The sequence below is a fragment of the Lycorma delicatula genome, chromosome 8 (assembly GCF_047948215.1).
Source record: "Lycorma delicatula isolate Av1 chromosome 8, ASM4794821v1, whole genome shotgun sequence".
NCBI classification, from domain to species: domain Eukaryota; kingdom Metazoa; phylum Arthropoda; class Insecta; order Hemiptera; family Fulgoridae; genus Lycorma; species Lycorma delicatula.
The window spans coordinates 22,476,652-22,492,241 of record NC_134462.1 but is presented as its reverse complement, the minus strand read 5'-3'; the positions used below and the strand labels follow the sequence as shown (position 1 = coordinate 22,492,241).

The following is a 15,590-nucleotide window of genomic DNA, read 5'->3' as shown; positions in this document are numbered from 1 at the left end:
TGGCTCTCTGTAATCTCTGCCTGGCATTCATGCAAGATCTTTCTAGCCTTTCCACCTGACAAATTTGGATGATACTTCTGAATTAGAATGATAATTCTAATTTAGTATAATTAAATACTGTAGAAAAAGACAACCCATTAGCAAGAAGAATCCAGGACGTTTAAAACTGATGTTAATTACAGGCATAAGAGCTCATAATTTGATGCAAACAAGAGAAAAATACAGTAAATGCAATAAAAGCAGACAAGGGCAAGAGAATCTCTTGTCATTTATTTAAAATGTGGAACAGACTTATCCACTCATAAAATACTCCATTTATAAAGGTTTAATTAGTAAAGTTTTATAATTTTATTTTTGAATCTTATATATTTAAAAGCTCATTGTATGAAGATGTTAAACCTTGTTTATTCATAACTAAAAAATAAAAAATAGATGTATAAAAAAATAAGCAGATAAAAGTATATTAAGAATGTGTAAAAGAGAAATAAATTTTTTTGTAAATAACAAAATGTTACAGCTGATATTTAGTATAGAAAGTAATTGTAAAATATGGAATTTTTATCAAACCCCCTCCCACCATTACAGTAGACATCCATCTGAACTGATCATTAAGCTGTTCAGAGGGCAAATTATTTTATTAGATAAAGCAATCTTAAAAAATTACTGGATGCAGGTTCAATGATAAAATTAAAGACAGTCATTATTTTTTTATTCATATATGTATAGTGGACATTATAATTAAATAATGTATTTGTTTTTAGGTATCAGCAGTTCATTTTTACAACAAAACCTTTACTAGCAGAACAACAAAACCTTTTATAACTAGCAGAGAAATTAAGCATATGATTTTTTGTTTACAAGTATAGGATTATTAGGTCAATAGAATTAATTTAGTCAACTACTTCAATAACACAACTTGTAAGTGCTTACTTTTACATTTAAGCTTAAGCACCAAAAGCTCCATAATTATGCTTTACAATTTGGGTATATACATCCAAAAACACATTTATAAATTATGAAATAATTTCAATAAATATTTACCAGAAATAAATCAATTCTGTACAAAGCATATAAAAGAATAGGTTGATTAAAAACATGAAAAAAATTTCATGAAAACGGTGAAGCAATGCATTAAAATACATTCTATGTTGATAAAAGTACATAAAAAAAAAAAACTAAATGTACAGTGTTGACAACATAATAGCGTTTTGTTGAATTAATATATAATCGTTATTCAATAAAAATTCAATATAAATTTTGAACCAAACAATTTTAAAATTATTCTTATATTATACTTTAAGTGTAAATTCATGATTAAAAAATATTTTGTTAACAATCAAACAACTTGTATTTTAGATGATATTCAGACTTAAATCATATCCTTCACTTATCACCAAATATACAAAAAAATACAAAGTATTTTCAAAATGGATGCAGGATATATTAATTCTAAATATACAATAATTCATATAGCATTAATAAATATAAATTAATTTGGTTCCAAAATCTCAGAACTTACATGAGTTTATGACCATGCATGAGAATAAAGATTCTGCAAAGAAAAAACTGAATGCTAAGTCAGTAACCATCCGACATTTATTTGAAATTTTTACAGTGACATATATGAATTTTTTTTGCATAAATATTTTTTTTTTCAAATGTAATACACCAATATATCTGGTGGAGTTAAATAATTGTTTTTAAAATAATTATTGAAATTATAAATATATTCCAGTAGTGGATAGCAGCATACACATTGCATATATATATATATATATATATATATATATATAACAAATTCCAAAATTAAAAAAAAAAATATTTAACAAATTATAAAATGAATATGTATTTACTGTAGTTACAAAATTTAATACCAACTGAAGATATGGGATCCCACAAAAATATTTTATATATATATGCACAAACAAACACGCACGTGTGCAAACACACACACAACTAGGCAAATTATTACTTGTGCCTTGCTTCTTAAATTACCAATTAAATAATTGTGAGAAAAACTAAAATGGACATATGATTCAAATAAAAATTGTTTATATCAGTCACATGAATTATGAGAAATTATGAGTGTTTACACTCAACTTAAAATTGTACTTGGTAATTACCAGTAAATCAATTTTTTCTTATAGAATTTTTACAACCAGTTAGTAAAACGTAAATACCAAATTTCTCAAGACATAAATGACATGCAAAAACTGGGATAATTTTTAAAATGTCATCCAGTGTATACTGGTGATAGAAGAGGGATAGATAAATTGATTTTGATATGTTGCAACACCAGAAATATGTAAAAAAAAATACATAACTATAAAAATCTAATAAAATCATCTTTAAGAAATCAGATGTTAATTAGAAGAATTTTTTCAATTTTCAGTAAGATAAATTTTACAAAAAGCAAAACCCACCTCTTCTTCATAAGACCACATGGTACACAATTGAAAATATTTTTATAAAAAAAACACTCAGTGACGACTTTTTAGGGAAAAGAAATTCAAATAAAATATAGAACCATGATTTAGGTAGATTTACATTTAGGGAAAGAATTTTACAACTTTCAACCAACAACTTAACAGTAAATAAAAATATCAGTAAAGTATAAAATAGAAATAAAGTAAGATGAGATGATACACACCTCATCACTAATTTTTGTGCGACCCTGCATAGTTAACAAAAAGTCTCTGGATGGTTGTCTCCACCACTGAGTGCTGATTTGGGGACCTACTTTGCCAACTATTGTAGATGAAACCTAAACAGCAGCTGACATGATTTCCCACCACACCAATTTAAGAAAGAATGGATAAAGGGTAACAAAAGAAGAAGAGTAAAGGAAGGAGGTGATGTACCAATTATAAAGGTATCTGCTCAGTTACAGAATAGATGAAGACAGTTTAATGTCATGCACAGGACCTTTGAGGCTACACTATTTGCAATATAGGCGATTCAAATTTCATTTAATAAGAATATAAAATAAAATAAATATACTCGCACATATTTTTTTTATAATTGTCTCAAGAAATAATTTGTAGAAAAATAGTATGCAAACAGGGTACATAAAACAAAAGTAAAATTCATCAGAACAATCTATGAATTTCATGAAAAATGAATATATTAAAAATCTTACACAAATCTTAAGTTAATCCGAAAACAATTACCACAGAGAGCTTTTTCACAGAAACCATAAAACAATCTAGAACAGTGTACAAAGAATTTGAGCAAGACATAATACCTAAATACAACAAAATAAGGACCACTTTGTAAAAAATAATTAAAATTCTACAAAAATAGCCTTTTTTTATCTCTCAATAAACTGTACTCCTAAAACCTAATGGTATATCCTCATTATTATTACATTAAATATTATGTGCAGTCAAATTTAAGGATAAATATCTTGGAAACAGAACATAAGATTTTTATAAAGTATACTTAAAAATTCAGTTAGTTCAGTTTTTTATTGATTGCCATTTTTCAGACGCTACAATTTTCAGACACTATTTGAGCATTCTTTGTTTTTAGTAAATCTGTAATAAAAAGGACAAGTTTTTAGAGCTTTGAAGAACAGGCTGTATTTTGATAATTGGCAAAATCCATAACAAAATTAAATTTTTCACTTTGAAAAACTATTTTGGTATAAAAGTAAATAAATCCTTATACTAGTAAAAGATTTATAAAATGATTTCTTTCAGGTTTAGATCATCATAATTTAATTTTAATGTTTAATTTATAAAACTTGATTCATAATTGATAACAAAATCAAAAACGTTTGTAGACCATGATCTTGTAGAGTCAGTCTTCACAAAAAGAAAAAAGTCAATAATTACATACTTTTACATGTACTTTTATAAAAAATCTGACTGCCCACTCCAAGATATTTAACATCAAACTAAAATACACATACTTAATCTTATAGAAGCAATTAGCTAGTGGCACTATGATAGGATTTACAGGAAATACCAATGAATAAAAGCAGATGAAATTTAAATTAAATAGTGTATATTTTACATAAATATCAATCAATATTTTATAGGAACAAATTCAGATTCTTCACAAAATCACAAGAATAAACCAATTTTAAATACTGAAATACTCATGAAAGAGTGATATGCATACATAATTATTTTTTTAATCAACCTAAAAAGAATAATATATTAATTTAAAAAAATAATATACTACAAATTACATTTTTATAACAGATATTAATTATAGCAATTCATAAACCAATAAATATACTGTACATATTAAATAATACCAAACTGTAATAGTAAAGCTTAATATACAACATAATTAACATAAAAAAATATACATTTTGCAAAATTAACCTACTCAATATAAGTAGTGATAAAATTATATCTACAAATTATTCAATTTACTCTATTATTCATTATTAACAATATGAAGTTCTACTTAGCTCAACAATCAGTCTTCTTTATTTATTTATTTTATGTTTAGCACATAGTCTCATGCTAAATAGATTAACATTTATTTTACACATCTAATAAAACTGTATCATAAATTGTGTTAGTTAACCGTTCAAAGTTTTGTTTTTCCCTCATTTTATTTATTTAATATCAGACTTTAATACATACCACATTCTTCTGAATTAGAAAAAAAAATTAATGTTACTCATAGTAAATACAAATAATGCCACCAATCCTTAATTGTGTTTCTTCAATTTAATTAATACAAACAGTCATCCTGTTAAGTAAACTGGTAGCATCTAATTTATAATGGTAATGTAATTTATTTTTATTACTTTATTAGAAAGCGCACATTAAGAATAGAGCTTGTTCCTGAAGGAGTATTTATTAAATAAATTCTACAAAAAGATTTATAGAGTTTATAAAACGTTTTCAGTATGACACCTACACATATTCATTTGAGCTCTGTCGTAACTCACAAAGAGCATCCCGAATACACTCATTTTGAAATTTGCTTTTCAAGAAGCACATCAATAAAATTTGTAAAGCTTAGTGTGATCTATCTATTGAAAAATCTGTAAACTAGAATCATTTTAATTATTTCTCTTGTAAAACCGATTGTGTACATGACATCAGAATAAAGTAAGCTTATTCCATTCAGTTGTACTTAATTGAAGTATGCGGGTTTTATAATCTAAAATTGTTGTTTTATTATCCATACTCCGTATAATTTATTAGTTTTGTAACTAAATTAGACTCATCTTGAAATAAGTCTATACATTGTATATATTTTTATTTCAGTGGTTTTATCATATATACAAATCATATGATTTACATATGTTATGAATACTTTTCAGTCAGATTTTCAAATACACATTGTTATTTTTTCTTTTAGAATAATAACATTTTACAAGAGTTTAAAAAAGAAAGACTTGATCTTGATTAATGATAAATATATTCATTTTTTTTTTTTGTAAAAAAAATATGCCCTGAAAAATATAGTTTCCATGAAAACCTGCCACTGAAAAGGTTTTTATGGAATTTATTCAGATAAATCACATAATAAATTATGATGCGTAACATATAATATACTTTTTTCATATGAAAAAGAAGTGTTATGAGAAAAGAAAAATCCTAATCATCCATTAATATTCTTTTCTTTTTTAAATATTTGTTATCAGTATGAAATTATTACAGAAATAAGTTTTATTATTAGATTTTCTTTAAACAGACTTCCTCTCTCAACTGTCTGTTCTACTGACGGATTTCCACAAAATAACACCACTAGCATGTTTATGGCATTTCATAAATTACACGCATTACACTTTGCAATAAATTATAAAAACAATAATAAGCACCCATTAGATAATATAGTTCAAATAAAAAAGTAATTAAAACGAAAGAACTGTTTCTTCCCATAATAGTAATTTTCTGCACAGGATAAATTTTTAAAAATAGCATTTGTTTCAATTAAAGGTACATTTACTTTAACTGTTCATATTAAAATAAGTAAATTACAGTATACAATATAATATGCAGAAACGTAGAATTATATGATCGTTAATATTCATTTGAAATGTTCTCATGTTTTACTTCCTTGAAATCAATATAAAAAATTCAAATACATATTAAATGTTGACAAATTCAACCGCCTTTAAAAAATTGATGCATATTAGCTACAGAGTTAATTGATTAAAAGAAAGGCTAATAGGTTTATGACCTAACCATCAAAATATCTGTTTGGGGAAAGTTCATGTTAATCAGTTAATTCAAAATATTCTCTAGTAGAACTAAGTAAAATAAATAGTACGTACATATTCTACATATGCATATACATTCACAATTCTACTGTTACTCCAAACAGTAAAGAATTATTAAATTTAATCTATAACATCACATTAAACAAAACTTATTAATGTATAAAATTTTTTTCTCTGCCTTCTAGGACCACGCAAATATAATTTCATTTAGTTTCTTTCTTTTTCTTCCAGAAGTTCATTCTTTCAAACAGTTTAGCTCTTCTTTCTTCAGTCCATTTTCCTCTATTGAGTTTTTTCTTTTCACCTACAGAAACCTTTAATACAATAATTTGTTTTCTGTATTTTTTTTTATCTATACAGTCTTTTTCTATAATGTTGAACTTTTGAGCTCTTCTTTCATCTGTTTAATATAGCCACCTTGACCTTTGTAGTTCTAGAGTTTACTGAAAATCTGTCTTTAGTCTTGATTGCTTCCTTTGGAATAGAATTTTAGTCTTAGTTTACTTATAGTTACTTCCAGGTCTTCATTTTATCGTGTATCTCTTTATTTCATCTGTCTGTGGCCTTGTTGTTGTTGTAAATCTTCTATTCCAGTTATATTTGTAGTTTCCATGCTGTACAAGATGACTGGTCTTACTACTGCGTTATAATGCCTTAATTTTACACTTACAGAAAGGTTGTTTTTATAGTAAATATTTTCTATGTAAAGTTTAGTTGTTCTAATTTGTGTTTTTTTTTTGTCTCGATCACTAGTTTATCTGTTCCATTTCTACAAATTATTTCTCAAAGATATTTAAAATGAACAATGTCAATCAACAAACTTGAAAAAATATAAAAAATCATCAATAAGGAAATAAATTTTTTTCATTTCAATATTAATTTACCTACTTAAAATTTTAGTGTAAATATACCTTTAATTTCTTTCTCCAGCCCATAAGAAAACGGTTCATAAATAATGACAATTATTCAGTTATCAGTACTCAGTAATTTGATACAGGAAAATGTTTCTTACTAATTAGTTAAAATAAAATATGAAGGAATTGAAAAATAAAATATTAAATCTACAATTATATACTTTCAGACTGTTACAAGTGTTACTATTCAGAAAGTATTTTCGAATATTGTGTACGTACGCAGTGCTCTCCAATAAAATTAGTTAAATGTTAATTATTTTCTTCCTGTATTTAACATGTTTTGTGTTAAATGATAACTTTAATTGAAAGAAACATTTTGTGCTATGGGGGGAAACACATTAATGAGAAATATAAATGAATGTTAATAAATTAAATAATTTTACAATTATAAATGAGGCATACGATTGATATATTATTATAAACTTGCGATAAATAAATAAAACCATGTTTAATAATAACAAATAAATAGATTTCCAGAAAATGCATATTTACAGAACATTGGTTTTTAGAATACTATGGAATCTAGTACATATTGGAATTATATAAACAAATCTAATTTTTCTATGTTATTAAATTTGAGAGGATTTAATATATTTTTCAAATTAAACATTTTTTAATGTATTTTCAAGGAGTAACAACTGTAAAATAACTGAAAACCAATAAATCATTTTACCTATGGAAAAAAGTCAAAAATCTTAATAAAACCCACAAGATTAAAAAACTAGGAAAAACCTCACCACTTATTCTTTCATAATCTTTGTAATTTTTTAATATTAAGTTTTTTACAATCGGTCATTATTTAACCGATAAATATCCCACAATAATTTCTTCTTTTTTTTTAATCATCATGGTAATTTTTAATAAATAAATAATTACATTAACAATAAATTGAAAATCTTACAACTTAATCGGTAGTTACACCACTTGTACTAATTAAATTAAATGCTCAACTGTTTATTTTCTTGAAGAATTATGATGTCGTACTGTATATTTAAATAATTATAATATATGTGTACTAAAACAGTTGTGTAACATCTCTATGATTATAATAAATCTTATTAAAGAAACCTCTGTAAACATTCGGTTTAAAAACCTTGACTAGCAAGAATAAATGTTTATTTCATAATTTATTAGTGATATTTTTTTTAATTATTCAGCTCTTATATAATCATGACACTTTTGATGGCACATTAAAAAAGAATAATAATAAATATTTAATACTAAAAATCATTTTGAATTTCAGAGCCGAAATTTTATTTAAAAATTCAGTTCCCTTTCCTAAAAAAAAAATCATACCAACACCACCTTACCTAAATAAAATACAATAAATATTTTACATCCATAAAGCGCCAATTCATTTAAACTACTGACCTTAATAAAATAATTTAAAACAAAAATTAAGCAATAAATATTTCCAATTAAAAAAATAAATATATATGTATAAATTATCAAAATAAGCTTTAATTTTCATTTTGAATTATTTATTTTTATAAAAACAAAAGTTATTATAAATTATAAAATACACAGTGACATCAGGGAAGAATTTGAAGTTCAATTATTATTGTCCACTTCACAAAGTGAGCTGATAACCGTATCATATTCCTGAAGGCTAGTTTCAAATGCCTCTAATTGTTTGGTTAAATCGCCAACTTGGTCTGCAACCAGTGCATCTTCAGAGAATGCTTGTAGTGGAGGTGCGCTCTGACATTCACGATAAAACATACCCAAATCCGTGTTTGCATTTGAACCAGCGAACGGGGTTTTCTGAAAAGAAAAAATTCCATTAATTATTTGTATCAATAATAAAAAAAAGAACATCCACACAAGTGACAAAGTCAACCATAGAGCAGCTTCTCCACAATACTCAACTTGTTTATACAAGTCTGATGATGACATTAGGACAAAATCTTCTCATAATAAATATATCACTAGAAAATTTTTGTATATGCTGTCTTTCAGAATCACTTTGTCATTTCTAATAAATTAAACAATACATATTATTTGTTATTTTCAAAAAAAATATACCACAAATAACTTGATTTATATTTTTAAGAAGTTTAATTTACAAATGTCTACAAGACAATCTAATCATACACTTGCAGAAAGAGTGAATGTTCATACCACTAATCTATCTAAAGCAACGTAAACAGAATTAGTACTGCCCTCCATATAAACACTTTATTTTGATAGGGTAGTATTGACACACATACACAAAGTAAGTAAAAACAAAAACAGAATCACACTTCATTGAATCTATATTTACAGTTAAACATAAATATAAAATAAATTAAACAAGAAGACATGCATTCATGCCAACCAGTATCGCTTGAAAAATTCATAAAACCTGCAATTAAGGATTAGCATTTAAACACCATAATTGCCCAAGCATTTACCCTGAAAAAATATGTTGCATGCATGACATTTCTTGGCTACTACTGGAAAAAGTTTTATAAAATCTTTCATTCTAATAAATAAATAAATATTTTTTTATTTATTTATCTGCAGCAATTTGGCTCTATTTAAATGCTAATAAAAGCGGCAAGGTCAATTAATATCTACTGTTTCTTATGATTTGGTGGCCATTTTTTTTTTTAATGAAAGACATACGGTAACAGTCCAATTTTTTTTTAATAAGTACTACTAGTAACTAAAAGTTAAAAGGTAAAAAACAGGCCTGTTACTCTAAGCCCTTAATTATTTATTTAGGGCACAAAAATTAAAAAAACAATTTATAAACGTAACTTCAGTAAACAGTATAAGATTTGGTTACATAGCAAAATGAATTTTGAGTACACCAAGATGAAATTCCATCTTTACTCTTTCCAAAAAGCCTTTTTTTGACCTCTGTATGATGTAAAATAAGAATGCTATAGCTTATGGAAAAAGTGACAAAAATAACTACTTTTACCTGTTGGCAAGTTAGAAAATAGTCTGTCACTGAAGAAAAACATTTTTTTTAAATATAAAGAAGTATTTTTTGACCACTACAAGGTGGGTAGTCATCATATACCAAATATTATCAAAATCAAAAATAGTTATGCAATAAAATTTTTTTAAATTTGATAAATTAAAATGGAACCCTGTGCCTTAAAGCATGGACTTTTTCAGCTAAGAGAAGAAAATTTCTGATAGAAACTCTGATCCTCCAGGAGCTATATTGTCACTAAACTTCAAGTAAACATGTAACATAATAACTTTAAGGAAAAGTTTGTGAGTTTGTAGAGCAGGTTAATATCGAAAAATTGAATGTTATTTAAATAATTTAGCAACTTTAAAGCAATAATAAAAATCAATAATAATATGAAGATCATAATTCACTTCTAACACAACATTAGAATTTTTGACATAGTTGATGAAATAATGCACTTATTAAAAATAACGTGTTTTCTTACAAGATATAAATGATTTAATTAAACAGACACCAATTAATTATTATACAAACATGTTAAATTTCTTTTATTTATCTCAGCATTCTAAAATATATATACAGAATTAGAATTAGAAATATAATTGTAAGAAATTAATTCAACCTACTTTCATAACATAATTGCTGGCAATCAAAATTTCAAATTCAATATATACAGAAAATGAAACGCACAAAACAACAATCAATGATGCATCTTATGAGTGACAAAAAGAAAAGAAAAATATTTAATTAAGCAATGATACCTAACAACTTACTGACACACAACAGAAGAAATAAAAATAAAAATACATGTAACACAGCATACAGGAAAAGGCTTGGATACAAGCTTTTAACCGTGAAGAATCTACTACAAAGAACAAAATTAAAAAAAAACAATAAATATAACTCTAGATTTAAGATTAAGATAGCAAGACATAAATAAATTTAATTCTGATCATTTTTGACAAGAAAACAATCATTTTTTTATCATTTTTGAAAACAAGAAAACATCTTCAGAAATGTTACTACCAAGGGCGGTTTACTTAAGTAAGGCATCCCCGCCTTACTTAAGTAAACCCTTCTTGCTTGAGCCTGGATAAGCACAAGCAAGAATTTTCATGCAAAGTTTGCCAATATCAAATACATATCTATGAATTAGAAAGCTGTTCTTTAAATTATTTGTAGTGTTTAGCAATTTATGGTGATGAAACAAAAATAGCAAAAACAGAAAGGAAAATAATAATGACCTTTGGAATATTGTGCAACAGAAAGATGAAAAAGAAATAACTTAATCTAAACTGAATGGAGGAAAGAAATTTGTGACAGAACCTTGTAGAGACAAAAAGTCAATAGACCATACATTACGATATCCACACTTAGTTAATTTGAAAACAGAAGAATGTGTAAAAAAATTCCAGAGGATTAAACAGCGAAATATAATGCGTTTCAAAATGTTTATGGGGATTTTAGTTATTTAATATTTATTAGGTTCTACTTACATTGATAAATGAAAGAGCAACTCAAACAGTTTTTCCTATTAAGTGTTCAATGTGTGCACCATTCATCACACAGCAAACATCCATCTTACAGGAGAGTTCTTATCCCGTACTTTAATCAGCAACTGTGGAGTAATTGTTGCTACAGCTGCTTCAATCCTGTCTCAATTGGGTAAGTCAGCTGATAACGTGGCAGATACACTTAATCCTTTACAAACCCCCAAAGAAAAAAAAAATCACATGAGGTCAGATCGGGCGAATGTGGAGGCCACGGTAAACAAGCCCTGTTATCTGGTTCTGGCGACTAATCCAGCAATCAGGGAAAATTCAATTCAATTGATCATGTACAGCATTATCCAGTGAGGAGACACACCAACTTGTTGCCAACTAAAGTTTTGTGGTTTGCATTGCAGTTGAGGAAACAGCCATAGTTGTTGCATATCAAGATAATTGATATCAGATACACTTGCTTCCGTGAAAAAAAAAAAAATCTACTTACCATTGAGATATGACACAAAAAACATTCTGCTCTGGGGAATCTTATTCACACTAAGGAATTTCTGATCCCCAGATACTCACATTATGAGTATATATACTTCTTCCATTAACACAAAATGTTGATTTGTCACTGAATGTGACATGATATGACACAGAAAACTTCTGTTCGGGAAGGGGGGTGCCATCTTTGCTACTAGCGCTTTCAAGTGGAAGATACAGGAAACAGTTTATGAGCTTACGCATAGCTAAAACTGTTTGGGTAATTTAATGTATAATTAATCAATGTAAGTGAAAATTGAGAAACATAGCTTTAAAACCCCAATATTCAATTTGAAACACACAGTACAAGGGTAAATATGGTAAATAAATAAGGTAAATATGTTTTGGTTAAAAGATCAGCACAGTTATGAACTATGTAGAGTAAGATAAAATCAGGTAAAATCATTACACTATTAACATGAACTAAGTCTATGTGGATTCATCAGCTTACAACTGCCAGCCTCACAAACAGTAATGCAGTAGAAAAATCTAACAATTCACTTAATGGATTTTAAAAATACAACCATATGATAATTTTTTGGACATCTTTGATACTAGAAATTAATTATGAAATAAAAATACAAATTTTAACGGCTAAAAAAAAAATATTATTGGGTTGTTCAGAAATATAAGGAAAAAATAAAACCACTTAACTCGATGTAATAGATTGGCACACATGATGAAATAATTATAACTGAAAATAACACGATATATCAGTGTGTAGTAACAAAATATGAATTAACAGACGATCAAAACCAATAAAAGAGCAGAAGTTACAAGTTAGGTAACTACAAATACGTTTTATAGAAAATAAATAAACGAATATATTACTTCGTCAATTAGACAGACATTATAATACTAAAATACAGTTACTGTATGCTAGTTAATTCTTTAAATAGAAATGATTTAGATAATTACATTAATTTACAAGCAAACTGATTGAAGTTACACTAAGTATTTAAAATTAATTTATTATTTCTGTGCTTTCTGAATGAAAACATTTAAAAAATAATTTTGTTAATAGTCCATTATTTTTCAAATACAGTTAATGTTGGGACATATACACAATAGAATTTTTTATATCTTAAAAGAAAAATAATTTCTTGTCCTAATAACAGATAAACAAATACAGAGGTAAAACATTGCAAAACTTTATGGTCTTCTTTTGAATTAAGTTATTATTTTTAAATTTGTATGTTATCAACAAACATTAGTATGTTGATAATATATAGATTTTTAAAACAGACGTTTTGTATTACAAATTAATTTTATCTCATTTTCTTTAAAAGAGATCTTTATACTTATATACACTTTAGTAAAAGTAATAAATATTTTGTTATTACATTAAGTGCGTTAGTTAACTAAAACTTAATACACACTACTAAAATGATATTAAATGTATTAATATATTTCAAAGAAAAAAATTTTTTGAAGACAAATATTTATGGAAGACAAACTGTTATGAACAGAAAAAAATTTTTGTGAGGGAATATATAAGAAATAAATATAAGTATTAACTAGCGAAAGCAAAGGATTAAATAATGCTGTAGTTAGAAAGCAAGCATTTTGTTAATCAAATTCTAATAATTACCAAGTCTACCATAATGAAATCGCCGTCATTGTGAGAACCAGCAGATCCGCAGCGTGGTGTAACATTTCCATTATCAGAATCCTCAATCGGCTGTTGCTGTTGCTGCTGCTGCTCTGATGATTCAGTGGGTTTGGGTGGAGAAGAAGGTGTAGTATTATTTTGTGTGTTGCGTGTCACCAACAGACTACTAAATGGAACATCAGGCATCATTAAGTTGGGCTCAACATTCTTATAACAACTATCAGCGAATGCTCCAATTTTAACAGTGTCGCTTAGTACCGAAATGTTGTCCTCACTACACAGATTAAAATCATAAACTTGAAAAAAATAATAACTAACTTTAAAGAGAACAGAGTAAAAAATACAATATACAGATACTATTATCCTATATAACTTCTACAAACGGACATTTCCTATTTACATAAAATTCTAACTTAACAGACAAGTCCTTTGAAGTAAGCTTCCTTAGTAAAATATTTCAAAATAAATGATGGTGAAACATTGGTTGAGAAAAATGATAATAAAAATATTGTAATTCTTATATGTATTATAAAAAAAGTACACTCTAAACCTATCAAAACTTGCTAAATTTTATCATACTTCTTGAGACTTTTTTATTTATGCAGAGGTAGTTTACATTCTTTATCTGAAGACTGAAAATCATATGATTCTACATGATCATGCTTTATACTTGTTTATTAAACTGCATCTCCACATAGTACTAATTCTGTGTACAGTGAAAAAATCAAAACATTTTTAACTCATTTAAAAGCAGAATGTTTTTATAATAAAGTTTTTTTTTAAAAAGATGAAATTCCTGATATAAACACACTAAATTAAATCAATGTCAATGTTCATTAATCTAATATTTTTATTTTTAGCCATAATTGCAATCTAGAAACAAACAAATTGTTTAATATAGAATGAAATCTGTATGTAAATGAAAGAGAAGGTGCTTCTCACCTACTGCTGTTATCTGTAATTCATTTATTTGCAAAATCAAGCAGATTATACTTCTAAGCTACACAATTGAAGTTTATTATTAATTACAACTGTAATAAAATGTTTACCTTTAGGCCCTCTCTTAAAAAACATGATGCTTTCAAACTGCAGAAATATTTTTTGTTCACAAATAATGTATTCATAGGTTTTATAAAGATGTTACACAATGATGCAGAATATAATCTACCTTTACCATCCTAATTTATAATCTTTAGAAATTTTTTTTGGAATATTTTAGGGCAAACAAACAAAAATATTATCTACCAAAAAATATTACGTTTCAGTTCAATTAATTAGAATCTATGAATGATCACTTTCCAATTCAATAATTTAGGTTGCAACAGTTTATCTTCAGTGGCCACAAAATCTTCAAAACTATGTAGGAATACTTAGGATGAATTAGGATTAAGGATGAATTATCATTTCAATATAATCATCCTGACAAGAGGTGAGGATCAGTAGTCAGAGCTTACAGACTTCTATTAAAATTATACGTAATATTTTATCAAAAGCAAAGGCTTACAACAAATTCAACCAAGTAACAAAATATCTGTTATGATATTTTTTCTGTGATCTAGTTTTTATTCTTATTACTGTACATGAAGTATAAATGAAATTTTAAACCAGTAAAACAGTATTAAAACCAATCTAAATCGACTTTTCTAAAAAATATAACTCACAATTTAATTTCAAAATTTACTGTAAAATTATAGTAGTTAGAAACTATACAGTAAGATTTTTTACAATTGCAATCAACACAGATAATAGAGGAAGATTCACATTTTTCATTTGAATAAAAAAAGAACAAAATACACAATATTTTTTTTTAATTTTAAAAAATTAACACTATTTCTAACGATTTATTATTAATGTACAGATTATGTTTGTTTTAGTTTAGTTGATCTGCTGATGTTCTAATGAGGTAATTTTTAATGACCTCAATTATGAAAGC

General features: G+C 26.2%; 1 protein-coding gene across 6 annotated transcripts in view; it reads right to left on the bottom strand.

Annotated features, from left to right (window-relative positions):
- Positions 1–692: 692 nt before the first annotated feature.
- Atg13 (Autophagy-related 13) overlaps positions 693–15,590 on the bottom strand; it is a 276,218-nt gene continuing 261,320 nt past the window's right edge. For 5 of the 6 annotated variants that reach the window (XM_075373349.1, XM_075373351.1, XM_075373352.1 and 2 more), the window contains 2 exons: positions 13,637–13,931; positions 693–8,871 (listed from right to left, as the gene is read on the bottom strand). In XM_075373349.1, the coding sequence (XP_075229464.1) occupies positions 8,659–8,871; positions 13,637–13,931 (508 nt within the window). In that variant the 3' untranslated portion in view covers positions 693–8,658. The remainder of the gene's footprint in view (positions 8,872–13,636; positions 13,932–15,590) is intronic. The other variant, XM_075373353.1, reaches the window with a different exon arrangement.